This window comes from Amborella trichopoda, chromosome 9 (genome assembly GCF_054954075.1).
Source record: "Amborella trichopoda isolate Santa Cruz 75 chromosome 9, AtrichopodaSantaCruz75HAP2 v2.0, whole genome shotgun sequence".
Taxonomy (NCBI): Eukaryota; Viridiplantae; Streptophyta; class Magnoliopsida; order Amborellales; family Amborellaceae; genus Amborella; species Amborella trichopoda.
In genome coordinates, this window is record NC_142344.1 from 6,810,066 (window position 1) to 6,835,643 (window position 25,578).

General features: G+C 34.6%; 2 protein-coding genes and 1 long non-coding RNA gene across 3 annotated transcripts; all 3 read left to right on the forward strand.

The window, feature by feature from the left end:
• The first annotated feature begins 3,507 nt into the window (after positions 1 to 3,507).
• Positions 3,508 to 12,561, forward strand: LOC18424075 (catalase-1/2). The gene is made up of 8 exons (XM_006828651.4): positions 3,508 to 3,586; positions 3,706 to 3,802; positions 4,346 to 4,623; positions 9,471 to 10,247; positions 10,961 to 11,050; positions 11,405 to 11,472; positions 11,687 to 11,780; positions 12,314 to 12,561. The coding sequence occupies exons 1-8, from the start codon at positions 3,572 to 3,574 to the stop codon at positions 12,371 to 12,373; spliced, it is 1,479 nt and encodes a 492-aa protein (XP_006828714.1). The 5' UTR covers positions 3,508 to 3,571; the 3' UTR covers positions 12,374 to 12,561.
• Positions 12,562 to 13,190: 629 nt separating this feature from the next.
• LOC148780334 (uncharacterized) lies at positions 13,191 to 13,716 on the forward strand. The gene is made up of 2 exons (XR_016041183.1): positions 13,191 to 13,288; positions 13,488 to 13,716. It is a non-coding gene; the product is annotated as an uncharacterized LOC148780334 (long non-coding RNA).
• Positions 13,717 to 18,571: 4,855 nt separating this feature from the next.
• Positions 18,572 to 25,491, forward strand: LOC18424073 (catalase-1/2). Its single transcript, XM_006828652.4, has 8 exons — positions 18,572 to 18,642; positions 18,762 to 18,858; positions 19,624 to 19,901; positions 22,379 to 23,155; positions 23,855 to 23,944; positions 24,319 to 24,386; positions 24,620 to 24,713; positions 25,228 to 25,491. The coding sequence occupies exons 1-8, from the start codon at positions 18,628 to 18,630 to the stop codon at positions 25,285 to 25,287; spliced, it is 1,479 nt and encodes a 492-aa protein (XP_006828715.1). The 5' UTR covers positions 18,572 to 18,627; the 3' UTR covers positions 25,288 to 25,491.
• Positions 25,492 to 25,578: the final 87 nt, after the last annotated feature.

Genomic DNA, 25,578 nt, shown 5'->3' on the forward strand with positions numbered 1-25,578 from the left:
TGTATTACTTTCAGTAATGGTTGAGCAATATAACTCATTTCAAATGAAAGAGGGTGATAATTTAGTGGAGCACGTAAACAAAATACTAGTTATGGCTAAGGAGTTAGCTATTGCTAGGAATGAAGTTCTCGAATGAATGTAAGCTTCCACAATCTTAAATAGTCTTCCACCTTCATAGAGGATAGTAACCACAATACTTAGATTGAATGCAAAATCTTTCACTTTAGGGGACCTACCTATGTAACGGTTGCTGATGCATACACTTGGCATCTTAGGCTTGGCCACATAGAGAAAGACAAAAGAAATAGGTTAATAAATAAATGTCTTATTTCAAATATAAATAATGTGGAATTTTCAACCTGTCAGCACTTCTTGTTAAGAAAAATAATTAGGAAACTATTTAATAAAGGGGAGAGAGCTAATGAGTTTTTGAATGTGGTCCACTCAGACATTTGTGAGCTTCTCAATGTTAAATCTCATAAAAGGATGTTATTCTTCATCACTTTCATTGATGATTTTTCTAGGTTTGGATATGTCTATCTAATCCACCATAAATCCGAAGCCTTACAAATATTTAAAAAATATAAAAGAGAAGTAAAAAACTAATTGGATAGGGGACATTAAATTTGTTAGAACTAATAAAGGAGATGAATACACATCTCAAGCTTTTAACATATTGTCAAGAAAATGGTATTAAAAGATATACCACTATGCCTTGTATACCACAACCAAATGGTATAGCTGAAAGGCATTATAGAACATTTTTAGAAATGACTACATCCATGATGGCTCTTGCTAGTCTACCTAAGACCTTTTGGGGATAAGCATTAACCACAACTAGGTCTATCCTTAACAGGGTTTCAGCTAAAGCAATAGATTATACTTTTATGAATTGTGGACATGCTATCTATACCTTGATCAACATGATGATGTTGAAGTACCTACACACCCCATGTTAAGGGGTCAAAAGAGGTCTAGAGGTCATACTTCATACCTTGATGATTTCTATGTCTACACGAGTGAGGAGATAGACAACCTCATTGATGTAGATGAAATCAATGATCCTTTTAACTTTAATGATGCGATGAAGTCACAAGAATCTCAATAATGGCTTAATGCTATGAGAGAAGAAATTAATTCTATTGAAAAAAATAAAGTTTGGGATCTATGTGATTTACCATCAGATAGGAAAGCTATAGGTTTTAAATGGGTATTTAAAAAGAAGCTAAAATATGATGGGTCAGTTGATAAATTTGAAGCTATGTTAATAACAAAGGGTTTTACTTAAAAAAAGGGAGTCTACCATGTTGACACATATTATCCTATTGCAAGGTTTATATCCATTAGAATAATTCAGGCAATCATCGCATATTATGATTTAGAATTTTACCAAATGGATGTGAAGACAACATGCTTGAATGGTGAACTAAATGAAACCATCTACATGAAGTAACCTGAGGGCTTCATAATTAAGGGCCAAGAAAGCAAAGTATATAAATTAAACAAGTTTTATATGGTTTAAAATAATCTTCAAGACAATGGTACTTAAAATTTCATGATCACACCATTGAAATGAAATATGAAGTAAATGATTGGTTCATTGTGTATATGTCTTGAAGAGATGAAGTAAATTCATAATACTCTCATTATATGTAGATCAATATAGGAAAAATCGAACCAGAATGGTTAATCGGATATGGGCCCGAAAGCGGTTCAACTCACCTAACTAGTAAACCGACCAATTCAACCGTTCTAACCGGGCAAGTCTCAGGCGATAAAAAAGTGTTAAAAAAATACAAAAAAAAATCTAATATAAAAATCATATTTAAAATATGATTAAACAAATCACATCCAAATGAAGTTAAAAATTATTTAAACATAGATTTTAAAGAATCAATTTGTGCCAATGGGTATTTTTGAAATTTTCTAAAAATATGGGATAATGTAAAAATTAGTATTAATGGGCATAATGATGAAAAACATTAAAAGATGCATTACAAACAAAATCCCTTATTTTTTTGGCTTTTATATAAATTTTTTTTTTGACAATACCGGATGGTTATCGGTTGTACGATTTTTCATTCAATGATGTAGTAGATATTCTACTAGCTGAAAATGACTTAGAAATAATTGATAAGACTAAGTCATCGCTTTCTTCTCAATTTGATAACTAGAAATAGATGTCCATAATGTTATGTTTGAGTCAACAGAGATATCTTGACTATGTTCTTAATAGATTTAAAATGAAAAATTGTAAATCATTGTCTACTCCTGTTAAAAAAAGAGTAAAGCTGTCTGGATTGTTCAATAGAATGACAAAAAAAACCATAATGTTTCATGTGCATAAGCTATTGGGAGCTTAATATATGCGGTATGATGTATACGACTAGATTTGGGTTATATTGTAGGTCTTGTAAGTAGATATCAAAGTAATCCAGGCATAACACATTGAAAAGAGATTAAAAGAATTATAATATACATTAAAGGAACAAAACCTCTTAAATTATGCTTTCAAGCAGATAAGCTTGAAGTTCTAAGATATTCAGATGCAGATTTTCTAGGGATAAGGACGATAGTAAGTATACTTGAGGGCATGTTTTCCTCTTTGACAGAGCAGTAGTTTCTTGGCCTAGTAAGAAATAAGAGTGTGTTGCCAGGTATACACAGTAATCAGAGTCCATTTCAGGTATACACAGTAATCAGAGTCCATTTCATGTAGCATTGAATATACTTACGTTGTCAGTCTAGAAAAAGTGCATCATAGATTACTCAAAGCTGTAAATAATCGACAGACCGATTAAAATATTTTGTGACAATCAAGCTTCAACTAAATTAATTCAAAGTGCAGTAAATAATTCCAAATGAAGACACATAGATGTACAATATCACTATATTCATGATGTAGTTAAGAAAAATGAAGTAATTGTTAGTTATTTGCCCCCATCTGATATAATCGTTGACCCATTGACAAAGATTTTAAGCGTTGAACTATTTTTTAAGCGCATTAGCTTAATGAGGCTTAAAAACATTTGTCATTTTCCATGAGTGACAATTCCGTATTAGCTTAAAAGTCTTGATGATAGATATTACGAACATTTGTTATGAGAAGCATATTTGCGAAAACGTGAAAGTGACCTCATGAAAAAATATTGTTTTAAAGGGTACACTCAAATGTGGGTTTGTAACTATGACTTATTATTGCGTATGAATGTCATGTTCAAGTGGGAGATGTTGACCCAGGTAACTATGAGGGCTCACTTTGCCTCACCTATTTTTATGGGCCCCACTACTTTATGAGAGGAACCACATGTATATTTATTTGAAAGCTAAAAGATTTTTGTTAAATGTAATATTTTTTCAAAGTATAATGTGCATTACTCAATGAAATACATAGGATTCTCTGAAAATTAACAATTTTCTAACATTCATGTGAGATATGGATAAGAGATCTTGAAGTTGGGCCCATCTTTTTTCCTATAAGTATGTGCAGTCCTAAAGAGAAAACTCACCAAAATACTTTACATAAAGCTCCTCTTCTCTCTCTAGCCCATCCTCTATTGAGTCAGGCGCCATGGATCCATACAAGGTATAGCTCTTGATTTCTCCCTCTAGGTTTTTGGGTTTTGTAGTATTTTACAGTTGGGTTTTGGATAATTGGAAGGAAGATTTAACTTTTGGCTAAATTTTTAATGAAATTTGAACCAGTATCGCCCTTCCAGCGCTTACAATTCCCCTTTCATGACCACCAACGCTGGTGCACCTGTTTGGAATGACGACTCCTCATTGACTGTTGGATCTAGAGGTATTCATGGCTTCTTTCTGATTGTTTGTCATGGCTGTTGATTTTATCGTTTGTTGTGAGTTGGTACGGATTTTTCATTTCATTGAATGTTGCAGTTTTGATTCTCACTCTAAAAATGATCATATAAAGGGCTGGCTCCTTTTGTTAGTATATTTTGTTACTGATCATTATAAAATGAGATTCGTTAGATATGTTAATAATCATTATCATATTCAGGGGGGCTTTCTTTCTCTCACCATATCATATTCAGGGGGCCTCTCTCTCTCTATCTCACTCTATATATAAGGTTAAGAAAATCGACTCGGTCAAAATATTCACTATATATCAGTGTTTAGAATATCCACTATATATCAGTGTTTAGAAAATCTACTTTATCAGTGGTAAGAAAATCGATTCGGCCAAAATACTCCCTATATATCAGCGTTTAGAAAATAGACTCGGCCAAAATACTCGGGCTTTGGCCAAAACGATTTACTCTCTCTCTACATCTGATGACATGAATGAATTAAAACCCTTTTTGTTGTTGTTGGGGCACTGATGCAGGGCCTATTCTTCTTGAGGACTATCATTTGATTGAGAAGCTTGCGCATTTCACGAGGGAGCGCACACCAGAGCGTATTGTGCATGCGAGGGGTGCAAGTGCAAAGGGTTTCTTTGAGGTGACCCATGACATCTCTCATCTGACTTGTGCTGATCTTCTTCGAGCTCCAGGGGTGCAGACCCCGCTTATTGTTCGCTTCTCAACTGTTATCCATGAGCGTGGAAGCCCTGAAACTATCAGAGACCCTCGTGGTTTCGCTGTAAAGTTCTACACCAGAGAGGTACCATCTCTAATAAATTTTTTGCCTTTCCTTTCTTCTTCTTTTTGTATCTGTTGATGTCTCTTCCTTGAGTTTTATATTTATGTGTAGTGTGCCTATTTCTCCTTTCGAGCTCGTGAAAGAAGCTCCTTTTGCTTTCTAATTTCCTTCTTATATAGCTCCGCAAATAACCGGTGTTTCAAGATGCTGCGATTCGGATCGTGAATCGTCATGATCGTTTTGAATTCTGTAATATTTCGGGATCTGATTGTGTATCCCACATAATCGTCCGGTTCTGGCTGTTCTGAACCAGACAGCAGTCAAGCTAGTTCTACTGAACCGATTTTGAATTTTTTTGAAAATTCTAAAATTTTAAACTATTTTTAAAAGTAGCCTCCCCCCAATCTACATAAGTCAACATCATGTTGCACGCCTAGGTCAACATTACACATGTAATTAATTGTTGTATGGGAGGCTAGCCTTTTTTATCAAGGTTTAAAAAAGTAGATCGGTGAATTGGATCGATCGCTTCAAAAATTGGTGGATAGGCGATTCGGATTGAAAAATCGACCAAATCAAGGATTTTGATCGCTTTTTTTTTTTAAAAGAAATCACTAATTTTTTTTTAAAATCTAGTTTCTTATAGTTTCAAAAAAAATTGAGGTTTATATTGTAGACTTTCACTATTTTATTGAAAATTTATAAATATTGAGAAGATGCTTTATGACTAAGTATTTGTTCACCACTACATCCATTTCATAGTCAAAATGTAGTTTAAAATTCAAGTCATTCAAATAAAAATGGATCACTCTAACTCAATTTTTTTTTACTTTTGTAATTTTGTAATCTCTACTACGATTGTAAAAGTATGAGATTTTGCCTCCTCATTTCTAAAGAACACAAAGACAAAAATTATCAGGGACATAAGCTTTCAACATTTTTATGAGCAATGAATAAATCACTTGATTAAGATTTTATATATGGAATATACTATAAAACGTCCATAGGCGAAAATGATTAGTAATTTCACTTATTTTCATCACCATCCAAATTTCATCACACGGTCAAGATTGTCCGATAGCATTTCAATTTTTATTTATTTATTTTTACTAATCGGAATGATCTGAAATTTGAAGTGTGTGTACATGTTAGTGAGGTGTACTTAATAAAAATATGAAAAAAATAATTCGTTAAATATAAATTAATCAAAATACCTCTATAAATTTTCAATAGTATTTTAGTCAATTTATATTTCATGAATTATTTTTTTCATATTTTTATTAGGTGCGTTTTACTAAGATGTACACACATTTCAAATTTCAAGTAATTTAGATTTATAGAAAAAAAAATGAAAAATGAAACACTATCGTATAATTGTGTCTGTACAATGAAGTTTGGATGGTGAGGAGAATAGACAAAATTATTGTTTATTTTCACCTATAGAAGTTGAGAAGAGTTTCATTTATTTATTTATATATATGTATATATATAAAAGAGAGGATTTACCTTAGAAATAACAAAATCAGATTTACCTTTGAAACAAAAAAATCACAATTACTTGTAACCTATATATATATATATATAATAGCTATCTTAACATATTACATACATTATAATCTCCCAGGCGAAAAGGGTAGATGCAGTGGGAGAGAGGGCGAAAGATGTCCAATAAAAAAAATGTCACTGCATTGTGTTGTTTCACAGGCCGTGCGGTGGGAAAAAAAAATTGAACGGCACGTCTTTTTGTTGGCTTTTCTCGGACAAAACAAATCTCTGTGCAGCTGCCACCTTGTACTGGGGTGCCGATTTCACTTCCAGCTGTCACTTCTTCGGGGTGCCAGGACACGTGGACTTCAGATAATTTGTCTCTTTTCAATAATTTGGCGTCTGTGTTTACGGCTTCTGCGTCTACCTCTTCGGCCATTACTTATCGTCCACCCTATTTGTCAATGTTAATTGCATGGAAAAGTTTACAATTACATAAAAGCGAGATTCTAAACATCAATTTATGGCGCACCTCAAAAAATTACTAAAATAGGACATGACAAAAAGTAGGTTTCAAGTATGAGAATTAGTCCATCTTGCAATGTATTTTTACACCTTTATTTTTTAAGATTTTCGAGTGTTTGTAGATCTGTTCGATCTAAATTATTTTTTAAGTTTTAAATTTTATAACTAAAAATAAAAATAAATTTTCAAGCCATCACAAAGATTTTTAGTATTGAAATAGCATCTTTTCAATACTATTTGAAAGTCCGTTTTACTTTGATTGTTTAGAGCTTCCGTCGGGTACAAAACCAAACCCAAAGGTTCTCTCCCCTCTTTGACATTTCTCTCTCTTTCCTTGCCACCTATCTCTCTCTATGTCTCTCGTGGCATCCATCTCTTTATCAATAATCAACTCTAATAAATTTTTTTCTCTTTTTCTATCTCACTCTATTAATATCCTATTTCACTAAATTTGTTCCATAGTTTTTTTAAAAATAAAAATTCTTTAAGTTAAATATAGAAACGAATTGAATTGGAGAGATTTGTTTTATGGTGTGGTTTCTATAAGGTTGAAACCTTAAACAATTCAATTAAGGTGCACCTCCAAATTTTATAATAACATATAATTTTGGTGAAAAAATTCTTAAGATTATCTCAAACTCTATTTTCATATTTAATTATAAAATTTTAAATTTAAAAAATAGTTAAATCAAGCGGATCTATAAATATATGAAAATCTTGAAAATGGACGGTCTCGATAATGTATTAAAAGATACACTATTTTTGGGATCCAAAATATTTTTTTCTTTCATATTCATACATCTCGATGTCGAAATGATCAATTAGATATTTGTTCAACATTAAAACAACCTTCTCTGATGATTTTTTAGGTGCATATGTAATTCTACATTTTAAAGTTGTGCCCTTATATAAATTTTTTTCTTATTTTATTATTATAAGTTGTATTTTAAATTTCATTTTGACTGTACAAATGATTTTAATAGATAACAAATACTCAACACAATACAGATTTTTAGTATTTGTTTACTTTTGGTACAATAATGAACAACCATATTGTAATTGTCGCTATTTTCTTTATAAACAAAAAAAACTAGATTTTTAAAAAATTAGTATGATTTTTTTAAAAAATAATTGAATTATGCAACGGCTTTTTAGGTGGCCGATCCAGGTCAACGAACTCTATTTTTAGACCCTGGGGAAATGTAGATTACTGTCAATTGTTTGCATGTTGTTCTACTCTGACATTAGGGAACATAAACGCTTTTTAAACGTCCAATCTGCTTGATTACTTCAAATATGGCTTGATTTTGTGCTGTATAGTTTAGTTTCTGGTGACGATCACTGTAGGGTGAAAGTATATCATATTTCTTATATTTGCATATGCACGTGTTTTTTCTTTTTTTTGATAAATATTAAGTGCATATGTTTTATTTTTTAATTAAAAATGGGTTTTGTTCACAACCACTCAACTTGAAAATTAATATTCAAAGATCATATTTTACATTGATTCACGTAATGTTTGAAAGTAATAAATTCATCATTTAAAACTTAGAAGAAAGATTTTTTTTTTTTTTTTATAATGGTTGTTCAGTTGAGATGGGTCCTTTACTCGTGGTAAGAATGGAATTCAAGAGTTCATGTTATTGCGACCCCACCACCCTGACCACCTAGCCTTGAGCCTATTCTTAGTTATGTTGTTTCTTAAGTTTATTGAAAGATAGAAAATATGGGAAATTGAGATAAATTTGAGAATTTATCGAACCTTTTTTATTGCAAATGTATTTTGTAAGGATAAATTATTTTCGTATCCTTTATTTTGAGTTGGAAAATATTTTCAAATAAAAATTCATAGCTAAAAAATAATTAAAAAAGTGCCATATTCCACTATTTTTAATAAAATTTAAAATTTTTAAAAAGAGTCGTCTTGGTATGCATGTGTGGAACTCGACTCTGAGGATCCTACTTTGAGAGAGAGAATGTACATAGCATCTCTTTAGTATTCCTAATTTCAAAATGGAAAAAAAATTAAACAATAAATATTTGTGATTTAAAAGTTCAAAAATTTAAAAAATATTGTATCTTTTTAAAAAAAAATATATCATCATCATAATTCGAGCTTTATTCCAACTATTTTTTCAAGATTTATGAAAAGATGGCGCACAAGTTTTACACTAGCTGACAATCATATACAACCCTCCTCCTTTTTCTGGTCTTCAGACTAGCAACCGCAGAGTTTCTTTTGGAAGAAATATAAAATTTTTTTGAAAATTATCTTTATCAAATGCATGTATGAAAAGCATTATTTATCAGAATCTGAAAGGAGAGGTGCCTTCTAGATGATATATAGCTCAAATCCTAGTATCGTTCTCAATCAAGATTCTCAAAACACACTAAATTTAGTTTTACTAGGAATTTATGTCTCATAAGATAGGACATTTAACTATGTCCTCTAACGGTTTCGATTGAACCGGAAGGCAATGTTTGCAAGACAATGGCAGGCAATGAGATATCACAAGAAATTTAGCACATGCTGTATATATTTATGCTGTTTTCTTCAACTTATCTCTTGAATTGCCAAAGACTTACTTATATGTGAAACCCCATGGCTAAACCATGAAGCCCTGCAGTCATTTCTTACTGATTATGAACCCCCCATTGTCTTTCTCAGGCCAACTTTGAAAGACAATTGGAGGCAATGAACATCAAAAGAAATTTAGTACATGCTTTATAATTTATGCTGTTTCTTCAACTTATCTGTTGAATTGCCAAATACTTACCTATATGTAAAACCCCATGGTTAAACAATGAAGCCCTGCAGTCATTTCTTACTGATTATGAACCCCCATTGTCTTTCTCAGGGCAACTGGGACTTGGTTGGGAACAACTTCCCTGTCTTCTTCGTACGTGATCCTATGAAGTTTCCTGACGTGATCCATGCCTTCAAACCAAACCCCAAATCACACATCCAAGAGAACTGGAGGATCCTCGACTTCCTGTCTCACCACCCCGAGAGTCTCTCCACGTTCGCATGGTTCTATGACGATGTCGGTATCCCCACGGATTATCGTCACATGGAAGGGTTTGGTGTCAGTGCATACACGCTTCTTAACAAGGCAGGAAAGGCGACTTTAGCGAAGTTTCACTGGAAGCCCACATGTGGGGTGAAGTCCCTATATGATGATGAGGCAGTTATTGTGGGAGGAACCAACCACAGCCATGCTACTAAGGATCTGTATGACTCGATCGCGGCCGGAAACTACCCGGAATGGAAACTTTTCATCCAAACCATGAATCCTGAGGATCAAGATAGGTTTGATTTCGATCCTGTGGATGTTACCAAGGAATGGCCTGAGGATATGTTTCCCCTTCAGCCGGTGGGCCGCATGGTTTTGAACCGCAACATTGACAATTTCTTCAATGAGAATGAGCAACTCGCCTTCAACCCTGGAATTGTGGTTCCTGGGATCTATTACTCTGATGACAAGTTTCTCCAGGCGAGGACCTTCGCTTACGGTGACACTCAGAGGCATCGTCTCGGACCGAACTACTTGATGCTCCCTGTTAATGCTCCCAAATGCGCCCATCACAACAACCACTATGATGGGTTTATGAATTTCGCACACAGGGATGAAGAGGTATTGTTTTCTCATTTGTATTAACCAGTGTTTAAAAACAAGGACTCTTGCCTTGGACTCCCCAAGATTCCAAGCCCAAGTTCCCTCGTCCGACGTGGCCCAGTTGGTACACGGTTTAGCTGAATCTGTTAAAAAACTAACAATAAACATGTCAAAAAAAGGTAAGACCTGGGCAGTCCCTATTTTCACTTGGGACTCACCAGGGTCTTGAGCCAAACAAACTTGGGTGAGTCCCAAGTCAGCTCGACGAATTTTGATATATAATGATATTCAAAAATGCCTTGTTTTTTTTAAAATTTTTTTTTTTTATATTAATAGGATTCATTGATAAATGGCAAATGTATCTAAAGTCTTAGAAGTTGGAATACAATTTGCTGTAAAATGAATCAAGAGACATTTATAAAGAAAAACAACAGAGAGAACATTCTGTCAAGTACCATAAACGATTAGGTCTTTGTTTTAGATGGTTCAGTGAAGTGTAGGACATTGAGGTGCTAGGATAAGATCCTCCATGGGCTGGACACATTTTATCATTATCTTTTTTTGAGAAAGATGGACCATTCTATCATAATTTAAATTTCTTTTTGTTAAATCCTTCTCTTCCTATTTAAAAAGTAGGACAGAACTATTCTTCTTTGCTTATGACTTTGTATATGTAATTTTAGGATCCTCCAACTGTATTTGTATCTGATTTGGTTTTTAATGAGTTGCAGGTGGATTATTTCCCCTCAAGGTTTGATCCTGTGCGTCATGCTGAGCGGTGCCCTCTCCCCCCTCAACTTGTCAGCGGGAAACGTGAGAGGGTGAGTTTATTTCTCTTACTTGAGTTTTGGTATATGAGTAGTTTGTGAATCACTGTAATTTTACTCAATAATTATCTCTTGAAGTTCTTCAGTTGCTGTTTTTTTCTTTTGCTTATTTTGGTTTTTCACAATTGGCATCCAAATGGATACTACATGGAATCAGAACATGCCTGAAACTTTAAACACCATGGTGTTTTATACTTCTTTTCAATCTTCTGCGAGGATTACATTATTCTTCACTACATGGACTTCAATTCCTCTTTTGCTTACAAAAGGAACATGGAGATTTCTTTTTTTCCTTGGTATGGCTGCATTCTAAAGAACATAATTGTCGTTCTTGTGGTTTCATTAAAGTGTGTGATCGAAAAGGAGAACAACTTCAAACAGCCAGGCGACAGATACAGATCATTTGCACCAGACAGGTGAATTACTCAACTCTTCTTGTCTTGAGTACTATTCCTCCAATACTGTTTAATATATTTTTTGGCGAAATTTACGCTTCTGATAGTAGTTGAAAATGAAAAGGTCAAAAAAACAAGAGTCATTCTTCTCCCGATAAGCCCAAGAATCCAGGATGATTTCTTTCACTTCTGTTCTTAAAAATGCATCTAATGGTGATGTCTCATTTCTATGCAGGCAAGAGCGCTTCGTCAAACGAATTGTTGATGCTTTATCAGACACTAGAGTCACCCATGAGATCCGCAGCATCTGGATTTCTTACTGGTCTCAGGTTAGTATCCATATATTTTTCTTATTTCATAGTATACATCATCCTGTAAACTGTCAAATGCCTGTGTTGGTCTCAATTCCAGCCAAATTCAGGCCAAGATTCTTTCCTTTTTTGGGTTTGGCTTGAAGTTAGTAATGGGTTTACAACATGTTTTATTTGACTTCAAAGATAGGTTAGGATCCAGAGTTTTGAATTTTGGTTGGGGTTAGTAATGAATTTAAAGCAATTTTTTAATCTACCCAGCTTGGGAATTAATACCCATTTGGTGGAAATGGGCTTTAATTTGTCTGGACTTAGTTTCAAAAGGCAAATAATTGGCACGAATTCTATGAAATCATCTTATCTGATTAATATCCCCAGAATTCCAGGCTATGACTTGTTAAGCTGGTCTGTGATCCTAGATCAACCTCTCTCTCTCTCTCTCTGTGAATATCTCTTTCTCTGTTGATTCTAATGTGATCTCTCTCTCTCTCTCTGTCGGTGAATATCTCTTTCTCTGTTGATTCTAATGTGATCGGATTGATTGAATGCAGTGTGACAAGTCACTGGGTCAGAAGATTGCAACCCGCCTCAACATTAAACCCCACATGTAATGGAGGATTTGAGATGTTTTCAGCTGAGTGAGATCCGTATATGTGAATAGGACATGGTTTATAAAGGCAGAAGCTGATGTCTAGTAAAGTTTCAACTACTAAATCTCTGTTTGAGAACTTTTGGGCTGTCGGTTATTGTACTTTGATGGACTCGTGTTCCTCTAATAAGTTGCTATTTCCCTATCAAAGATGAGATGCTGGTGTATGAAATCATGGTTGATTCACTGCTTTTATGATATTTTGTATTTTTGTGTGTATCGGGAACCATATCGCTGGATTTCGTTTCTCATACAGAACAGATGTTGCTAGTTTATGCCGTCGGTTTTCAAAATCCTCTATTAAGATTCATCAAAACTTCATATGTATCCAAGCCTCGGATACAACCTGATTTTCGAACATGTCCTTTAATCAAGAAACTGCGTGGTATCTGGAATTGAATGTACGAGAATTTCCCTCCTGTCCAGATGAACCATAAGATAGCTCCAATGCAGACTCTACGCCTTCTTTTACCAGGGTAAATCATAGCTTGATTCAGTCTTGGACTGATCCTACCCACAGAGAACTAAATAATCAAAGGAAATATTCCCTTGCCTCGTCTTCCGTGCTTCCTACCGTTCTTCTGATTGACCAATCTGAATCCACCCTTGTTCCCACAGCATTTGGTGCAATTCGGACCCTCGTTGGTGTCAGTCGACCGTTTGGGTGTCATCGTACGATCGATGGTTGATGTGACCTATCATTCGATGAATCCGAGGGTAGCACGTCCTTCCGTATTGACATCTAACATGTCAGTACCTTCTAACATATGTCAGTCCGTACTTCCGCATAACACATGTCCGTACATCTACGTTGTCTTCAATTTTGACTGTCAGAGGCCAGGCGTTGGTATCAGTGGCATCGGCGCCACTCGCAATGGTGACAGGCCTTTTTCTCCTTCCTGGTATCGTCATGCATGAATGGAGTGTCGGTCAGTCTTGTGCCTCTATGGGGAATGGCGTAGGCGCCACTGCAAGTGTAGCCGATCCCACTTGCCGTGGTGCCAAAACCTTTTCCTTTCGGATTGCCTTCAAATTGGTAATCATGGGGTTCTGATTTGCCCTGCTTTGCTTTTCAGATGAATTCTCTGGTGCTTTGAGCTCTGCCGAGTGATTTGAGGCTTATGAGAGCCAGTTTACGGATGGGGTCAGGATGTGTTTTGAGTGATTCAAACTTCGAGGTAGTTTGCGCAGGATATTATGGATTTCCAGAGCTTCCTCGATCGAATTCAGGTGTCTACACAAATCTATAATATAGGTTACAAGGCAAGTTAGTTTTTCAAATTACAACACATCTTAAGTGAAAAATAGCGATCATTTCTTTAATTTTTGTCGATCATTTTTCTTTCAAGGCATACACTATGCTCTATCGAGAGCCTCGGGCAAAACACTTACTTGGAAGTGGTTTTTTTATTGAAATTTTGGGATCCATACAATTATAGCTAGTTGATTATTTTTTCAAAAAAAAAAATTTGGATTTTGAATTCTTGAACATCTAAATTATTCCTTCCAAAAATTGGATGGTTCCAGTGCAATCTAGGGATGCCATTTTTTCTCAGCAGAGAGTGAGAGTTAATTGTTTTTTTTTTTATTGCCAGGTTGTAGTGATTGCATCCCCACAATTTGGGATCTAAAAAGTATTCCAACTATAGGAATCGCGCCAGGGAGTAGGTGGATAGTATATTCCTGCAGGAACATGATATCTTTTGGCTTATGTTTAATGGGTAAGTAAACTTTGACTCACATTAAGGACTGACCTCAAATTCTAGAGCTGTCTACAATTTGTAGGTTCACACTTCAGGAAGAAAGACCACAAGAATAAAACCCATGAATTTTTTGAAGTGTTTCTCTCAAAAATACAAGAAATTTATCGAATTTGAATGAGTTCCATGAACATGCGGATCTTGTGGGTCTTACTCACCCATATGTGTGAACAATGGGTAAGGATTAAATAAAAAACTTTCATTTTAAAAGAATTGACTTCCTTCATTGTCTTTGTGTTCTATCTTTTTCAGTTTTTTTCAATAGCGATTGTCTTTTATAAGATAATTTGTGGTTGTGAGTTATTTACGATACTTCTTTCTGGTGAATTGAAAGCGAGAGTGACTTTTTAGCACTTAAATAGAGTTTATGTGTGTTTAGGGTTAAATTATAATTCTTTTTAATCTGTTTTGGTAAGACTGGTTTCTATGTGATTCTCATTCGACCTCCTATCAATTTCAACCAAAAGACAGTTTAGATCTAAGTCTCTGCACTCTTTAGAAGGCTCTTAATATAGTGCAACTCTGAGAATTCTTTAACAAGCGCTGCATTTGGTCTCTAATTAGTTTTCTTTTTTAAAAAAATTAATATATATATATATATATATATATATATATATATATATATATATATATATATATATATATATATATATATATATATATGCTATCAGCTCGCATATTGTAGAAATGCGGGCTTGGCAGTAGTAAATATATTTTTTAAATATAATTTAATCGTAATTTTTAGAGAATATATAATTTTAGCAAATATGAAAAAGTAAATAAAAATTTGAAAACTATAAATAATAATTATAATAGGAAAAAAATTTGACCAGTCAGTAATTGTTGTTTTTAGATGGACCACCAATTTCCATCCATCTTTAGGACAAATGCTTTATACCTAGGGACCTCATATTGTGGAAATGCGGTCCAGCCAATATGTAATAATTTTTCACATATATATATATAGAGGAAAAGTTTATATAGAGCCGAGGCTTTAAACAATCAAATTAGAGCCTACTTCAAAAATTTCACTAGAAGAGGTTGTTTAGATGCCCAAATGTCCTCAAATTGATCATCTCGACATCAAGATGTATGGACATGAGAAAAAAATGGATTTCAAGGTTTGGAGATAGTGTATTTTGCAACGTATTTTTTGATCTTCAATTTTCAAGATTTTCATAGATCTGTCAATGTACACTATTTTTAATCTTTAAACTTTATAAATAAAGATAAAAATATATTTTAAGGTTATCACAAAGATTATCAGTATTAAAACCACATTTCTCGACACTATTTGAAGGTAAGCTCTAATTTGATTGTTTAGAGCCTAGGCTTTATGCAAACCGCACCCTCTCTCTCTATATATATATAAAGAGAGAGGGAGGTCTTAAAAACTCTTATAGACGATTTTGAACATTTTTAAAAACTCTTATCGACAATTTTGAGCATGTCTGTGGCGATACCGTGTGTTTTTTTCTTATCGCAATAGACATACTATGTCCGTAACAACAGCATGCTAGTGGTGTTTGTTTTATCTATGCCATCTAATTTAATCATACGACACTGCACCTATGGGTGAAAACACTATTTATTTTTTAATATTTTTATTATATTATATTATTGTTTTTAAGAGTAGACGTTTAAAATTTCAAGTGATTTGGATTTGTATAAAAAAATAAAAATTCAAATACGAAATGAGGTTGTGGCCATTGAATTGGGCTAATTGTGGCCATTGAATTGGGCTAAAATTCAATTTGGGCCGTTGGCTGACACTATAGCTGTCAATCTACGGGCTGACATGATATTTTCCCATATATATATATATATATAGTAGAAAGCACTGTCGGAAATATCGACTCGAGCCGGGTACTCGGCTAGGACCGAGCTAAGTACTCAGCCTGAGTCTGAGTAACTCAGCTTGAGTTCGAGTAATTTAGCCTGAGTTGGGCTGAGTTCTAGCCAACTAAAAAAGTGTTAAAAAATGAAAATAAAAAATTTGTAAACTTTTTTAGCTTCAAATTTTATTGTTAGAGCCATCGTGAAGATTTTCATTGTCCAAAGTGGCTTCCAAACGAATATTGGAGATGAGGCTTTATTCTATTTTCATAAAACCTAGGCTTTATAAAAACTTAATCCTGGGGGTATGCATGTGGCTTGCACTGGCCGCAATGACTCCTCAAGGCCATGGGCATAGTGTAGGTCCTCGGCTTAGACCAACGCAAAATAATCCAAGACCCGTACAAAGAGCATTCTAAATTAAGTTTGTCCTCGTAGGCCGTCCACGTGTCCGGTCTTAACAGGCCCACGTAGAAGGTTGTCATAAGAGGTTGTAAGGAGGTTTTAGAAACTCCCAAACCGGATAAGGCGGATGACGTTCTCGAATTGCTCAATCCCCATTTCCCATCATAAATATTCAATAAATAATACGTTTTTCGTTGCAGTGGATTATCTGAATCGGAGATCCATAGATTACTATAGTAGCCCCGGTGACCTTTAGAAACTACTAAGCTACACCCGGATCTTTTTAGGGTTTCGCCTATGGACCTTCAAATGCAGAAATGACCAAAGTGCTTAAGTATTGAATAGGAAAATCTTTGATTTAAAAGCATTAATAGTCTTCTTAGATAAGAAAATCTTTGATAAATTTTAAATATGCAACTATTCGGCGCGTTTGTTTGCAGGAAGATAAATGTTTTCTTGAAAAAAAGAGGTCCTTTTTTGGGAAGTGGAATATTATTTTCTGAAAAGTTTAAAGAAATTATGAGTACCTATGTTTATGTTTGATAACAAATATATATTAAAAACACAAATATAAATATATAATATAATAATATATGATATATAATATATTTCATACAAATATGTATTATATTATATATATTACATAATATAAATTATATTAATAAAATAAATATAATATATAATATATAATATATATAATATTAACAATATATATTATATAAATATTATATTATATTATATATATATATCTAATATTATATAATATCATATAATATAAAATAATATATTATTTATATAAAATATATTTTATATGTTATTTATTAAATATTATTAAAAAATAATTTATATTTTAAATTATTATTTAAGAAAATAATTTATTTAAGGTTGCAACCTTAAACTATAAAAATAAAGATGTACCTAAAAAATCCATCGAAAAAATGTTGTTTTAATGTTGAAAAACACTCTAACTGGTCATCTCAACATCGAGATGTGTGACTATGAAAAACAAAAAAAAAAGATTTTGAGTCCTAGAAATAGTGCATCTTACAATACATTATCTAATATGTCTATTTTCAATATTTGCATATATTTATAGACCTACTTGATTTTAACCATTTTTGGAGTTTAAAAATTTATAATTAGATATGAACATAGATTGTTAGATAATCCTAATAATTTTTAACACCAAAATTACATGTTATGATAAAATTTGGAGGTGTACCTTAATTGGATTGAATAAAATCTTATATAATATATATTATGTTGTAAATAGTTAATGGGATTGTATACAATGAGACCATTTACCTTTCACACATGGAGGTCACAATTACTTATAACTATCTTATGTGAAGTCTGATAGCTTAGATATGTCATAAAGTTTGAAAATTTTTCTTTTGGACTTTGAGCTTGGTTAATAAAATAACTGCAGCGACCCAATATCACATCTAGTGGTTAAGATCAATTGTGACCACCTTGTATCAAAGGTAAATAGTTTCATTATATATTTTTCCATAGTTAGTAGTGAATACTCGTCACCAGAAGTAGTGAGCGACAAAAACATTGAGAGAGTTTGGGTTCTTAGGCCCCTCAAGAACTTAAACTTTATCATTTTAAAAAGAAAAAAAGAAACTTTGGGCTCTCATTACTACAGTTCATATGCAGCCAAACACAGAATTACTACAATAAAGAGTGTTATCTGTCTGAAAGTTTTATTTCTTGCAAAACAAATGGGCCTTTATAGAATTTGTACTGTTCAAACCTTTCTTAATAGAAATTTGTAATCCCTCGTTTCTATAATACAAGGCTAACACGACAAAAACTAACATAAACTCTTTTTTTTTGGTAAGTAAAAAATGGTAAGTGAATAAAGATTTGGACCTCTACCTTTTGATGAGAATAGAGTAAGCGATTTCATCATAGAGCTCCTTGATATGGCCAAGGCCCCACCCCATTCTCTTGCCTCGGTAAAATCTCAAATATAGAATTACATAACATGCTAATTAAACAGGGACGCTTTTGAAATTTCGAACGATTTGAGAGGCATTTCGTTTGGTTTCTGTTGATAAGCCCAACGCGGGCTTTGTGCCATGTATGAAATGATATTAAAGAAATGGGGTGGCCAATTTTATATATATTCGTTTTGGGGGAATCGTAGCAGTGGGTCTTTCTCTCTCTACTATCTCCCTCTAGCCTATTCTCTGTTGAGCCATACGCCATGGATCCATACAAGGTATAGTTCTTGATTTCTCGCTCTGGGTTTGTTTGGTTTTGTGCTTTTTAGAGTTGGGTTTTGCGTAATTGGAAGAACGATTGAATTTTTGGCTAAATTTCTATTGAATTTTGAACCAGTTTCGCCCTTCGAGCGCCCACAATTGCCCTTTCTTCACCACCAACTCTGGTGCGCCTGTTTGGAATAACAACTCTTCATTGACAGTTGGATCTAGAGGTATCTCTTTGAGTTTATGATTGTGTTATGGTTTGATTTCTGGGTTTTTAATGAATATATTGATTCTTTTGATTTTATGCTTTCTTGGGGGCTGGTATGAAGTTTTCGTTTCATTGACTGTTGCAGCTTTGTTTCTCTCATTCTAAGAATGATCATATTCAGAGCTGGCTTCTTTTGTTAGTATATTTTGTTGATAATCATTATAATGAAAGATTCCTTAGGATGTAAATGGTTCTTTGTCATGTCAAATGAATATGTGTATTAGCTGGTTTTCTATCTCTCTCTCCCCTCTTCCCCCTCTCCTTTGAGCTTGATTCTATGTCTCTCCCCTCTTCCCCGTCTCCTTTGAGCTTGATTCTCTCTCTCTCCCCTTTTCCCCCTCTCCTTCCGGCCTGATTCTATTGGCATTAGATATTATTCTTTCCAATATTGTTTTCAGTTGCTTTCTGCTGGTTTTTGCATCAAATTTTCATTAACTTACTCTCTATGTTATGGATTCTCTGAGGGATCCGAAATATTATATCTTTCTTGTTATTCCCTATTGGGTAGTGTCAATTTCTGCCCCTCTCTCTCTGCTTTCTGCTGGTTTTTGCATCAATTTTTCATTAACTTATTCTCCATGTTATAGATTCTCTGAGGGATCAGAAATATTATATCTTTCTTGTTATTGCCTATAGTGTAGTGTCGATTTTAGCCTCTCTCTCTTAGTATATGTTGTGTATCTTATCACATTAATTAAAACCCTTTTTGTTGTTGGTAGAACAGGGCCTATTCTTCTTGAGGACTATCATTTGGTTGAGAAGCTTGCGAATTTCGATAGGGAGCGCATACCAGAGCGTGTTGTGCATGCAAGAGGTGCTAGTGCTAAGGGATTCTTTGAGGTGACCCATGACATCTCTCATCTCACTTGTGCTGATTTCCTTCGAGCCCCAGGGGTCCAGACACCTCTTATTGTTCGGTTCTCCACTGTTATCCATGAGCGTGGAAGCCCTGAAACTCTCAGAGACCCTCGAGGTTTTGCTGTCAAGTTTTACACTAGAGAGGTAGGATCTTTAATAAATTTATCCTTTTTTTTTTGTCTTTTGTTTCTTCTTTTTGTATCTTTTGAGGTTATGCTGCCGCTTCCTGTTAGTTACTTGAGTTTTATTTTTATCTGTAGTATGGCTATTTCTCCTTGCCTTTCTTTTGGCAATGTGAAGCATTGTGCTGTTGCTTTACTATTATTATTTGGAGCTCGAGAAAGAAGCTCCTTTTGCTTTTGCATTTCCTTCCTATTTTCTGCTTCAGCTCTGCAAATAATTGATTATTTTGGAATGTGTTGTATTTTTTTACCTTTTCGTTTTATTTCGCTTCACATTCTGTTGAAACCTTTATATGGGGGGTAACTGTAGATTACTGTCAATTGTTTGCATCTTGTTCTATTGTCACGTTAGGGAACAGAAACACTTTTTGAACATCCAATCTGTTTGATTACTTCAATATGGCATGGTTTAGCTTCTGGTAAGGATCATTTTAGGATGAAAATATATTGCTATTCTTATATTTGCATATGCTAGTTTTTTTTTCTGATTAATAGTAAGTACATATGTTTTATTTTTTAAACTAAAAGTGTGTTTTGTGCACAACCATTCAACTTGAAAATTAATATTCAAAGATCATATTTTATATTGATTCACTTAATGTTTTAAAATAATAAATTCATAATTAAAACTTACAAGAAAGTCATGTTGTTTAGTGGGGATGGGGTCCCCCTACCCATGGTAGGAATGGAACTTAAGGCATCATATTGTGGCGATCCCACCAGCCTGACCACCTAGCCTTGAGCCCATTCCTAGTTATATTATTTCTTAATTTTATTAAGAGATGGAAAATCTGGGAAACTGAGATAAATTTGAGAATTTATGGAACCTTGTTTATTAGGAAAGTATTTTGTAAGGATAAATTATCTTTCATATCCCTTATTTTGAATTGGGGAATATTTTCAAATAAAAAGTCATAGTTCAAAATAATTAAAAATGTTTTATATTCCTTACTATATTTGTAATAAATTTAAAAGTTTAAAATGTTATCTTCATCGTGTGCGTGTGTGGAACTGGGCTTTGTAAGGAGAGGGTCCTACTTTAAGAGAGAGAATATACATGGCATCTCTTTATTCTTCCTATTTTGAACTTGGAAAGTGTTCTAAACAATAGATACTTGTGATTAAAAAATCAAAAAACAAGAGAACGCTTTATTTCTTTTTAAAGGAATGTATCAAAAAAAGCTAGGCAGCCCCTAGGTGGCCAGCCTGGCGCCCAGATCCTCGGGCGCTCTGTAGTGGAAAATCATCCATTTTTAGCCCTGTAGTGAAAAGTCATAGCATTTTTAAAAATATTTGCTATCCTAATGTACATATATGCATACATTTGTGTCAAATTTTGTAATTTATTCCATTTCGCAACATACGTTTTACTTTGGGGTTAAAAAATAAACCTCATAACATTTTTATACAAACTTGGGGGCCAAAATGACCCATTCTGTCTTGTCGGGCGAATTTAAAAAGCAATTTTCACCTTACTTCACTGGGCGCCACCTAGGCTATGCCTAGGCCACCTTGGTGCCCGCCCAGACCTGGGGTCCCGCCCAGGTAAAAACGCTCGTTACGGGTGCCATTTCATGAGGCGTGCGGTTTTTTGTTAAAAAACGCCTAGGCAGGCGCCAGGCGGACCGTTTTTTTAAACAATGATTCCTTACTATATTTGTAATAAATTTAAAAGTTTAGAATGTTATCTTCATCGTGTGCTTGTGTGGAACTGGGCTCTATAAGGAGAGGGACCTACTTTGAGAGAGAAGATACATAGCATCTCTTTATTCTTCCTTATTTGAACTTGGAAAATGTTTTAAACAATAGATACTTGTGATTAAAAAGTCAAAATTAAGAAAACGCTGTATTTCTTTTTAAAGAACGATATCATCATCGTAATTCGAGCCTTGTCAACTATTTTTTCAAGATTCATGAAAAGATGGGGGAAAAATCTTACCTTAGCTGCCAACCTAACACAACCCTCCTCCTTTTTCCGGGCTTCAGACTGGCCATGGTGGATCTTTTTAAAGAAATATAAAAAATTTCTAAAAATTATCTTTATCCTATGCGTGTATGAAAAACTTATTTATCAGAATCCAAAAGGAGAGATGCCTTCTAGATGATATATAGCTCAAATCCTAATATCGTTCTTGATCAGGATTCTCAAAATACACTAAATCTAGTTTTATTGGGAATTCCTCTCTCATAAGATAGGACATTTACTCTATCCTCTGGCGGTTTCAATTGAACCGGAAGGCGATGGTTGCAAGACAATGACAGGCAATGACATCACAAGGAATTTGGTCTATGCTTTATAAATTTATGCTGTTTTCTTCCACTTATCTGTTGAAGTGCCAAAGACTTACTTATATGTGAAACCCCATCATCTTTTTCATTAAACAACGAAGCCCTGCAGTCATTGCTTACTGATTATGAGCCCCCATTGTCTTTTGATAGGGCAACTTTGACATGGTTGGGAACAACTTCCCTGTGTTCTTCGTACGCGATGGCATGAAGTTCCCTGACATGGTTCATTCCCTAAAACCAAACCCCAAAACTCACATCCAAGAGAACTGGAGGATCCTCGACTTCTTCTCTCACCACCCTGAGAGTCTCCACATGTTCACATTCCTCTTTGACGATGTGGGTATCCCCATGGATTATCGTCACATGGATGGGTTTGGTGTCAACACATACACTCTCATCAACAAGGCAGGAAAAGCCACTTTAGTGAAATTTCATTGGAGGCCCTCATGTGGGGTTAAGTCCCTATTAGATGACGAGGCAGTTATCGTGGGAGGAACCAACCACAGCCATGCAACTAAGGATCTATACGACTCTATAGCGGCTGGAAACTACCCAGAATGGAAACTTTTCATCCAAACCATCAATCTTGAGGATGTGGATAGGTTTGATTTCGATCCATTGGATGTTACCAAGACATGGCCTGAGGATATCTTACCCCTTCTGCTAGTGGGGCGCATGGTTTTGAACCGCAACATTGACAATTTCTTCACTGAGAATGAGCAACTGGCCTTTTGCCCTGCCATAGTGGTACCTGGGGTCTATTACTCTGATGACAAGCTTCTCCAGACAAGGATCTTCTCTTATTCTGACACTCAGAGGCATCGTCTTGGACCCAACTACTTGATGCTCCCGGCTAATGCCCCCAAATGCGCCCATCACAACAACCACTACGACGGGTTTATGAATTTTGCACACCGGGATGAAGAGGTAATGTTTTCTCATTTGTTTTATCCACTGTCTAAAAACAAGGACTCTTGGCTTGGACTCCCAAGATTCCAAGCCCAAGTTCCCTCATCCGACCTGGCCAAGTTGGTACAAGATTCGGCTGAATCTGTAAAGAAACTAACAATAAAAATATCAAAACGAGGTGAGACCTCAGCAGTCCCTAGTTTCACTTTGGGACTCGCTAGAGTCTTGAACCAAGCAAACTTAGGTGAATCCCAAGTCGACTCGGTGATTTTTGAAATACAGTGATATTAAATAATGTCTTTTTTTTGTGTTTTTTGATAGGTATAATGTTCATTGATAAATGGCAAATGTATCTGGAGTCATAGAAGTTGGAATAAGATTTGCTGTAACATGAATCAAGAGACACTAATAAAGAAAAACAACAGAGAAGACATTCTGTCATGTATCATAAAGGATTGGGTTTTTGTTTTAGATGGTTCGGTGAAGTGGACATTGTGGTGATAGGATAAGATCCTCCATGGCTGGAACCCTTTTATCACAATCGTTTTTTGAGAAAGATGGTCCATGCTATCATAATTTAAATTTGTTTTGTTAAATCCTTCTCTTCCTATTTAAAAAGTAGGACAGAACTAATGTTCTTTGCTTAAGACTCTGTATATGTATTTTTAGGATCCTCCAACTGTATTTGTATCTGATTTGGTTTCTAATGGGTTGCAGGTGGATTATTTCCCCTCAAGGTTTGATCCTGTGCGTCATGCTGAGAAGTTCCCTATGCCCCCTCAAATTTGCAGCGGTAAACGTGAGAAGGTGAGTTTGTTTTCTCTTACTTGAATTTTGTTGTATTGTTTGTATACGAGTAATTTGTGAATCTCTGTAATTTTACTCAGATGATTCATCTCTTGAAGTTCTTCAGTTGCTGTTTTTTTTTTTTTTGCCTATTTTGGATTTTCACAATTGGCGTCCAGATAGATACTACATGGAATCATAACATGCCTGAAACTTTAAACGCAATGGTGTTCTATACTTCATTCCAATCTTCTGTGAGGAGTACATTATTCTTCACTACATGGACTTCAATTCCTCTTTTTCTTACAAAAGAACATGGAGATTTTCTTTTTTCTTTTCCTTGGTATGGCTGAATTCTAAAGCACTTAATTGCTTTGCTTGTGGTTCCATTAAAGTGCATGATCGAGAAGGAGAACAACTTCAAGCAGCCAGGCGAGAGATACAGATCATTTGCAATAGACAGGTGAATTCCTCAGCTCTTCTTGTCATATGAGTACTATGCCTCCAGTACTGTTTAATTTTTTTTTTTATTTGACGAAATTTATGCTTCTGATAGTAGTTGAAAATGTAAAGGTAAAAAAAAAAAAACGATAGTTTTTCTCCCGATAGTCTAGGATCATTCCAAGAATCCAAGATGATTTCTTTCATTACTTCTCTTCAAAATGCATCTAATGGTGATGTCTCATTTCTATGCAGGCAAGAACGCTTCATCAAACGATGGGTTGATGCTTTATCAGACCCTAGAGTCACCCATGAGATTCTCAGCATCTGGATTTCTTACTGGTCTCAGGTCAGTATCCATATATTTCATTTATTTCATAGTGTACATCATTCTGTAAACTGTCAAATGCCTGTGTTGTGCCTCTATTCCAGGGCTTCGGTCTATGGTTCTTTCTTTTTTGGGGTTTGGCTTGGTGTTAGCAATGGATTTTCAACTTGTTTTATTTGACTTTGAAGTTAGGTTAGAATCCAGAATTTTGAGTTTAGGTTGGGATTAGAAATGAATTTAAAGTAAATTTTAATCTGCCCAACTTGGGAACTGGTCCCCATTTGGTGCAAATGGGCTTAATTTGTCTGGACTTAATTGCAAAAGACAAATAATTGGGCATCAATTCTATGAAATCAGCTGATCTGTCTATCCCCAGAATTCCAAGCTATGACTTGTTAAGCTGGTCTGCTATTTGTCTTCTTTCTTTTTTTTCTACATCAACCTCTCTCTCTCTCTCTCTCTCTCTCTCTCTCTCAGTGTCGGTGAATATCTCTCTTTTGCTGATTCTAATGTGATCGGATTTGGTTGAATGCAGTGTGACAAGTCACTGGGTCAGAAGCTTGCAACCCACCTCAACCTTAAACCCAACATGTAATGGACGATTTGCCTAAGTTTTCAGCTGAGTGAGATCAGTATATGTAGAGCGATAAAGGGTTAATAGGACATGGTTTGTCAAGGCAGAAGCTGATGTCTAGTAAAGTTTCAACTACTAAATCTCGGTTTAATAACTTTTGGACTCTCAGTTACTGTACTTTGATGGACTTAGGTTCCTCTAATAAGTTGCTATTTCCCTATCAAAGATGCTGGTGTATTGAAATCATGATTCATTCACTGCTTTTGTGATGTGACGAGGTTTTGTTTATCCATTTGTGCAAGTTTTTTGAGC

What these genes read in the sequence shown, in the direction of transcription:
- LOC18424075 (XM_006828651.4), top strand. An exon ending in AGATCATTTGCACCAGACAG is followed by an intron (nt 11,473 to 11,686) that starts GTGAATTACTCA and finishes ATTTCTATGCAG; the next exon opens with GCAAGAGCGCTTCGTCAAAC. An exon ending in GGATTTCTTACTGGTCTCAG is followed by an intron (nt 11,781 to 12,313) that starts GTTAGTATCCAT and finishes GATTGAATGCAG; the next exon opens with TGTGACAAGTCACTGGGTCA.
- LOC18424073 (XM_006828652.4), top strand. An exon ending in TCAAGTTTTACACTAGAGAG is followed by an intron (nt 19,902 to 22,378) that starts GTAGGATCTTTA and finishes GTCTTTTGATAG; the next exon opens with GGCAACTTTGACATGGTTGG. An exon ending in TTGCACACCGGGATGAAGAG is followed by an intron (nt 23,156 to 23,854) that starts GTAATGTTTTCT and finishes AATGGGTTGCAG; the next exon opens with GTGGATTATTTCCCCTCAAG.